This window comes from Gracilinanus agilis, chromosome 6, assembly GCF_016433145.1.
Source record: "Gracilinanus agilis isolate LMUSP501 chromosome 6, AgileGrace, whole genome shotgun sequence".
In the NCBI taxonomy this organism is placed as follows: domain Eukaryota; kingdom Metazoa; phylum Chordata; class Mammalia; order Didelphimorphia; family Didelphidae; genus Gracilinanus; species Gracilinanus agilis.
In genome coordinates, this window is record NC_058135.1 from 76654480 (window position 1) to 76663521 (window position 9042).

The 9042-nt window shown below is 35.7% G+C and overlaps 1 protein-coding gene across 2 annotated transcripts in view; it reads right to left on the reverse strand.

Annotated features, from left to right (window-relative positions):
* ANK2 (ankyrin 2) overlaps window positions 1-9042 on the reverse strand; it is a 308584-nt gene that overhangs the window by 50552 nt on the left and 248990 nt on the right. For both annotated transcript variants that reach the window (XM_044681396.1, XM_044681395.1), the window contains 3 exons: window positions 5860-6088; window positions 4841-4966; window positions 1671-1793 (listed from right to left, as the gene is read on the reverse strand). In XM_044681396.1, the coding sequence (XP_044537331.1) occupies window positions 1671-1793; window positions 4841-4966; window positions 5860-6088 (478 nt within the window). The remainder of the gene's footprint in view (window positions 1-1670; window positions 1794-4840; window positions 4967-5859; window positions 6089-9042) is intronic.

Consider the following 9042-nt stretch of genomic DNA (forward strand, 5'->3'; position numbering starts at 1 on the left):
AAATATATATATATATATACATATATATTAGTTTTAACTTCAGTTAAGCATTGCTACTTCTATAAAGCAGTATATAAACAGAGTGGAAAAAATAACATTTGATATATATTTCTCATCTTGTTCAGTTATTAGTATGCAATTCCAAGCACTAGGGATTAGTTAGGATTACATGTTGGAGATGTCTTTTGACAAATATATATATATATATATATATATGTATATATATATATATAGTACAAAAACAGTAACCTCTGATATCTGATATTCTATGTATTGGGGCTTTCTCTATTAAATAATACAATAATAATGGTAGAAATTGAGTAGGTAACTCCAAGGCTACATAAGAGATTGAACTGTCTTATGAATCACAAGAGAAAGATTAAGTGATGTTTTAATAATAGAGAGTACATTTGATTACATCTAATTGTTCAGATTCATATCATCCACACGTGGTTGTTTTATACTATGTTAGTGGATTAAAGAGAATACATTTCCTACTTTTGGTAGGACTACCCTGAAATATAACTATGCAGTGATAAGGAATCTGGTCCTAGACAGCTCTGCTAATGATGATTTGCACTTAACTGAGACTTCACTCTGAAGAACTTAAAAGTAAAGAACTTCAGAGAGAAGGCAGGCAGCTATCTAAAACATCTTGTGTTAGGAGCAAGTACCTATGGGATTGTCATTTTGTGAGAAATATAAGATTCTCAAAGTTTCCTCCAGGAATACTGCATCATGTTGAAGTACAGCTGAAAACTTCCTTGAGGCAACTAACATTATGATATATTATATACATATGATTATATGTATATAATATGGGTGTGTGTGTATATACAAACTAACATTATGATATATTATATTATATATATATACACACATATATATATTATGGGTGTGTGTGTATATACAAACATACTCTTCTTTCCATGGTAGGATGAACATATCATGGGATTTTGGCAGCTAGGTGGCCTAGTCAGGGCTGGAGATAAGAGTCCTGGGTTCAAGTATAGCCTCAGACACTTCTTAGCTATGTGACCTTGGGGAAGTCACTTGACACCTATTGGCTAGCCCTTACTTTTCTGCCTTGGAACCAATACATAGTATTGATTCTAAAATGGAAGGGGGGGGGGAAGAGAAGGAAAGCATTGGGAGAGAGAGAAGAGAAGAGAAGAGAAGAGAAGAGAAGAGAAGAGAAGAGAAGAGAAGAGAAGAGAAAATACCAAGGGATTTCCTTGATTTTAAAGTCGATAATATTCCTGTAGATGTTCAACATAAGAAATGGAATTTGATAGCATCAAAATATCTTGCTGGCACTGAATAGACCACTCTGGTTCCAAAATGAAGGAAACCTAGTAACCAAGAGAATACCAGTTTCTTTGTTAACAGTTAAAATGGTTAATTATTGGAACCAGAATTTTTTCCTTCTTCAGTGCTCACACAAATCTTGAGAAATCTTTCCTTTTTCAGATCAAAGTATTCGCTCTGGCAATAGAACAAATAAAAATGGCTGCTATTTTTACCCCTATAAATTAAGAAGTAGAAATGCTATTGAGAATTATAAATAATCAACTTTATATGGTCACACTAGCTGCCTTTGTCTTACTAAGTAACATTGAAGAAAATCTCCCTCCATGTTAATTGAGATTCTGCTGCATATTAGATGGTACCTTAGTATAAAGTGGCAATGTGATATTTAAGTTGCAGATTGCTTGATGCACTAATCCTCTTGTAGATTTGGGCTCCTTCATAAATGAAAGTCTTCCACAAGGTTCCTGAGTTGTATCCCGTACCTAAAAGAGGGAGGGCACAGAAACTGAGTTTAGAATTTAGACCTACTTTGCTTTTATTTAGACAGTATTTAAAATTATTAAGAGAAAAGTTTAGAATGCCAATTCTCGTGGCAGAGAATCTTCTTTCTTTGTGTGTTTATATTACATATAAACATATAAAATATGTATCTTTATATGTTTATGTATTATGTAATATATGCATTTATTCAGAATATTTCTACACATTCAGAAATCAGATTTATTATTTAGACATGGCTTATAGATTTTGGTGACAATTTTAATTATGTGTGAGAAAGTATCATTCAAAAGTCTGGAATGGAAGAGAGCAATTGGTACCTAAGTCTACCTCATGGCAAATGTCCACTAAGATATCTAGACTATTGGAATGAATTATGAAATAAGGAAAATGATGAAGAGGTTGAAAGACAGGTGAAAGGAAATGTTTCCTTTCTATCCAGTGGTTATAATATGTAATTTTTGGAAACCAAAAGTTTATAACCTTGGCTATTTTTGCTATGTCTTAAGTTAAATAGTATTAAAGATCATAGGAAAGGTAGTTAGATGGCTCAGTAGACAGAATTTGAGGCATGGAGTCAGGAGGATTTAGGCTTAACTCTGGCCACAAGCACTTCCTAGCTGTGTGATTTGAGCAAGGTTTATAACCCCCATTGTCTACCCTTACCCTTTTGTCTTAGACTTGTTACTAGGATAGAAAGTCAGGGTTAAAAAAAAAAGGCCATAGTCTGTAGAGCTAGAATCAGCAAGTCAAGAAAAATATCATGAGCCTCTCCTAAGTGACAAGCTCTATGTTAAGTGCCATCTTGCCATCTTGGAGAGAAGAATTAAGGAGAAAGTGGGGGAAATCATCTGGTTTTTGTCAAATGAAGAAGGAGAAGAAAGAACTTTTGGCAAATGGCCTCAACTTTTTCTATAAAATATGAGGCAAGGTTCTTAGATGGGAAGGTGGAAGGAGGGGAAACCATCAAAGGTTTAGAAACTCACTGTGGGGATTTGGGAGGTGTAAAAGAATTAATTTGTATCAGGGAAGATCCAGTTGAGATAGTGTAACAAATTTCTAGTGGAACCAGTCAACATGGTTTTGTGATTTTTCTCTAGCTTCACTCAGCAGTACAGGCAGCAATGGTGGGAATAATCTAAGGATGAGACTAGACAGGGAAAGATTGGCAAATGACTTTGAGAAAGAACAGTGTAGAATTGAACTGATTCACCAAGAAATTAAGGGAGGAGAGAAGAGCTAGTGTAGGAGTCATGACCTGGGAAAGAACTGAGAAGTGGAGGGATGAGAAGCCACAAGATACAGATGAGGTTTAGGGGTAGTAAGATTGGGGTGGTGGTGGGGAATAATTATGATTAGATTATGATTAGATAAAGGAATTTAAGAGTTTATGAACATGGGCAATAGATCATTAATGATTAAGATCTCTGAGATGGATAGAGATTTAGGTGATGGGAAGGTTCTTAAAAGAGTGAGTAGTGAGAATTTTGGGGAGGGATAAAAGTAGAACAGGATTGCCTAGTAGCAATGAGGACCCACTTAAAATTGTGTAACACAAATCTGTAGCAGACTTTGTCAGAAAGTTGTGTTATTTTTACTACCTTCATTCAATAGTACACGTGTAAGAGTAAATATTGGGAGTGATCTAAGGTCAAGACTTGGCAGGGCATAATCAATGGCATGATAAGGGGGTTAAAGATTTAAGAGAAGAGGGAAGCGTAGAGCTGAATTGGTTTACCAAGAGGTCAAATTGGAGGAAAGAGAGGCTATTGCAGGGGAGATGATCTAGTGGAGAACTGAAGGGTCAAGGGAGTCCAAGTCATGATGTGAACAAAAAAGAATTTTTAAGGGAAGGGAGAGTTGAAAAGCCAATGGGTTATGGTCACATTAGGGAATTTGGAATTCCTGCATGGTATATTTGTGTGTGATAGAGAAACAGATCATTAGAGATGAATAGGGTGAAGAGGTATTTGAGAGAGAATCAATATGTATACTGAAGTCTCCTATTATGAGAGTGGGAGTCAAGGAGAGAAAATCTATGTCACATACTTAACACTATGAGAAAGAGGAATGACAATGACCTGGGTATTGGTAAATAGCAGCTACTAGGATTTTAATTGGGTGGTAGATATGAATATTATGAACCTCAAAGGAAGAAAAGTTACTAACTGATGAAGGGAGGGGGAGAACATCAAAGTGGCAATGGGAAATAAGAATATTCCAATTCTCTGACCTCTACCAGTGATCTGAAGAGAATGAGGAAAAAAGGTAATGCTAGTACTGGAAACTATGTTCAGAGAGGCTGTGTAATCTGGGAAGAGCCAGGTTTCAGTAATTGTTAATAAATGGAAGGAGTGGAAGAAGAAAAGATTAAGGATAAAAGGAAGTTTGTTGCCTATGGAACAGGCATGCCAGAGGGCACAGTGGAAGGGATGAGTCATTGTTGGTTGAAACTTTGATATAGGAGGGTGGGAAATGGGGTTTAGAAGATGATTTCATTAAGAATTACTGGATGTGAAGGGTATGAGCAGGTGAGAAAGTTTATCGAGTGGAATCCATCCCTTTTCTCTCCAAAAGACTGAAATTAAAAGACATGTTCAATTTCACACACATTTGTAAAAATTGAGTTCTAATCATGCTTAATTGTGAAGTTTAATTACTAGACAGTTAGGTGGTTCAGGGGATAGAGTGTTGAGCATGGAGTCAGGAGTGCCCGAGTTCAAATGCAAACTCAGTAACTTACTGTGTGCCCCTGGGCAAATGAAAAGTGGAGATAATAACAGCACCTACCTCGTAGGATTATGAAGACCAAATGAGATAATATTTGGAAAGTACCTAGAAGGCACTAAATAAAAACTTATTCACTTCACTAATAATATTCATTAAAAATGCTAAGTATTAAGATGTATCACTTAAGTCTGAAAAGCAATGCAAATTAAGTATAAAGAACAAATTTGCTCTATGTGCTTAAACACATCCCATGACATTGAACTATTTAAGTTTACAAATGCAACTGCATTCATGCTAATACCTTGACAAATAGTGGAAGTCTGTTTTCCTTGAAGGCAAAAAAACTGAATATGTGATGTTGACCACTCTTTGTTAGTGGTACCAGATTCCCAAAGCAGTCCACGTAGATAGGTTTTCCTTCTAATACCTATAGAAGAATTGGGAGGAAGGGGGTGGAGAAGCAATATATTAAGGCAAGTACAATTTTACTTCCATTTGATGTAGATATGATAACTAGACATTCACTTGGAATTGAATGTTCCCTAAGCATAAGCATGTACCATGACTTTTAAATTGTCCATAATAATCATGTAAATTAATCTGATGCAAGACATCTAGCATTATCTACCCCTTTTTATTTAAGTTTCAAATGATTGGGGTTATTTAAGTTCCCTGAAGATGTGCGATTTCTTGTTTTTAAATTTAATAAAGGATCCCGTAAAGATACCAGTATTTTAAATCAAGCTCTCCAAACTAAAATGACTGAACTGAGTTACTTTGGTACCACTGAGATTCAGATCATGCCACTAGACAGATAAGTTATACTGTTAAAATATAGTAAAGGCAAAAGTTCATTGGTAACAAAAAAAATGAATACTCTACTCCTAAATTCAAGAATGAGGCACATTTCCCAGGTTCTTAGCAATCTGAAAACTTAAAAACACTAACCTAATTCTGTAGAGGGTGGGATTCACTACTTATCCCAAAACAAATGTCTTTAGATAAAATTTTGTAAAGACTTTAAAAAGATATTTAGAAAGATGGTACTTTTCACCCTTATAGGACCCAACATCCTCTTAAATCATGCTTATTTCATATGAGTATTCTCTATGAGTTCATCTGAATTTTGGAATCACTGATTTGAATGTCTTGTAGCCATCCAAATCAGCAGATGAAGGGCACCTTTGTATTAATTGCCCAAGCTCTGGTTATTTTGTGGTTTTGTTATTTGGTCTGGACTCATCTTTATTTTCATTTTGCTTTTGATGTATTTAGGTTGGAAAGCTCTAAGGACTACATCTGGCTTGGCACAAACAGTACCTCCACATCTCTGCTCCTGGCGACTTCAGCAAAGTTTTCCTGTTGCTCCAGGGTCTTGTCCACTTTGTCATCGGTCATGCAGAAACATCGCAACCGTGCTTCGATGGGATCCTGTGATTTGGCAAAAACTACAAATTTGGCCATATAGGGTACACAGATAATCTCTCTATACACTTGGGAAGCGAAAGTAACAGATTCTTGAATTTGTCGACAGTCTATCAACCAGAACCTAAAGAAGGAAAGAAGGAAAGAACATAACGCTAATGAGTTCTTCATCCATAGTAGCTGTTCAATAAATGCTGAGTAGCAATAGATGAAATATGATTCATCTTTAAGGAAAAGCTATTGATTATTTCAGTAGAGTCTGTATCATTAATAATATCACAAGAGGGGGCAGCTGGGTAGCTCAGTAGATTGAGAGCCAGGCCTAGAGATGGGAGGTCCTAGGTTCAAATCTGACCTCAGACACTTCCCAGCTGTGTGACCCTGGGCAAGTCACTTGACCCCCATTGCCTAGCCCTTACCACTCTTCTGCCTTGGAGCCGATACACAGTATTGACTCCAAAACGGAAGGTAAGGGTTTTTAAAAAAATAATAATAATAATGTCACAAGAGTTTTAAAAAGACTTTTGTAATCTTGAACTTTTCCTTTGCTCCATTCTCAAAAAAATGTTCTGTCTACAAGACAACCTAAATTTGTATTTTTTTTACCTCCAACACCAATCTACAGTTAAAACAAACCTATATTTTCCTTCTATAACCTGTGTCTCCTCTGCTCATCAGAAGCTGTTAGGGATCACAGAATTTTAAATTATACAAATGAAGAAAAAGACAGATGATGCAGTGGAGAGAGTGAAGGACAACCTGGCTCCAAATCCTGCCTCAGACAGTCAGGAGCTGTGTGACCCTGGGCATCTCTTTGTGAAATGGGCTTAACAATAGCAACTACCACATAGGGATGTTTTAAGACTCACATATGCAAAATTCTTAAGAGTGTTATATAGATTCTAGTTATTATTACAAAAAACGCAGCTAATTATTTGCTTTTAATACAGTATAAGCCCCTCATACTCTTTTCATTTCTGCAGTCTTGCAGCTATTTTCTACAGGAACAAGCCTTTGGAAGCCTTCCATCGTTTGTTTTAAAACTGCGGGTTATCATTCAGAGGATATTCACTCACATAGTTTTGTTGTTTTAAGCAGAGTTGGCTGTTTTGCTGACAGCAGGAAACTCCGGCTTGAGACCTGTGAGCCTTTGGAAAAGTTCTGGCAGCTTTTCTGATCATAATGAGTCAATCAGGGCAGGATGCTATCCATTTTCCTTATATTTGACTATAACAGGGGCATGTTTTTCATTATGTTATCACTGTTACTTCTCCTGCCCAATGTTGTTTAACATATAAAACTGAACCCACACTATATAAGAAAATATCTAGTCTTTTTCTCTGATACAATGGAATAACACAAAGTAAGAAAGCCAGTTTTCAGGGGACAAAATCAGTAACAGGGACTTCCTGTGCATCACCATACCTGGCAGATACATTGGTTGTAAAGGAAACACATTCATTGACAAATGTGAGTGGTGTGGTCCCTGTGATATCTTCCCACTGTGCCGGAGTTGTTCCACCTAAAATAATAACAATTGGAGACACACACACAGACAAACACAAATTAAAGATTAGGAAAAGCTCCATCCACAGAATCACAAGAAATGTTCCAATGCTTGGGTTCATTGCACCTCACCCACCAAATGATGCAATGAAAACAAGGAAGTCCATGCTGCTTCAGTTAACAGAACTGAGATAGTTACATGCCCAGGGACATTAGGTTATCAGTTTTCCACTTAATAATCTGGCTTAACCAGTAATTGTTAGCCTCTGAAAACTACTTTTGAATCATGTGCATTCTCCGATTATACAATTCCATGTCCAATCTGGCAACTATTAATTCTACATCGGTAGAAGAAATAATATATAAATGTTTATGATTTTCTTCCTATTAAAGAACAGATAGTATAATTAACCTTGCTAAGAATTTTCATAATTGTGGGAAAATTGGAAGAGAACTCTCTTAAGTAGAGCTTCCAAAATGCTGACAAGACATCTTGTTGTGTATATACCATAACGAATAGCCTACAGACTTCTTAATCGTCTATCTGTCAACAAGCATTAAGTGCTTACTACTTTGGGCTGAACACTGTGCTAAGGGTTGTGTATCCAAAAGGAGGCAAAAATATGGTCCATTACCTAAGGGAGCTCACATTCTAATGAGAGAAACATTTACATATACATATATATGTACTTTTATATATACATATATATATAATTATATTTATTTTATATATATAGTAGGTATATAATTATATATATACATATATATAACATAAACACACACACACATATACATATATATATAGTAAATATTTAGGAGATACTAAATAGGAACGTCCCAAATAACATTATGAAAAATGAAGATTCTTTTTTTAAAAGATAGTTAAGAATACAGAAGTCATTGCCAAATCAGCAGTGCCTTATCAAATAGTCAAAAATCAAAACCCGATAAAAATGAGGTTTCATCAAGCAATTCCAACCTGACCCACTTAAATGTGCTTTTGATGCCCCAAATCCAAAATGGATAAAACAACAGACTCTCATAATTTTCTAGAGAAGTATAACCAATGTAAGTCATTTACCACAAAGAATATAACAAAAGCTTAAAAACTTTCTTGGTGAGAAAACAATTTCCTTGCAAAGGCAATGCCCTCTTTAGAACATAAAATTATTTTTAAAGTTATACAAAGAAAGGGAATACAGGATTAAAAACAGTATTGCCTAGAAACATATGTTTACAGAAAGTCTGACAAGAAATCAAAGTTAAGACAAAGAATCCTGAAGACATTTAAGGATAACCTGGAAGGACAATAACAATAATTTCATTTTTTCATTTGTCTTTTGTCAGTACCCAATCTTGACCACTCTCCAGTACATGACACAGCTCTCCCCCTCTTCCTTTTAGTTATTGTCTCCTCTCTGGGTTCTCATGGCACCACTCCGTTATGACTCCTTTTCAGTCTATCAAACCAATCCCTCCTATAAAAGCTCCTTTACAGAATGATCAGTCATGACCTGTCCCCTGTGCATTTATATATCCTACTGTCCCATCCACTTCTCTTTTCTTTTTGTA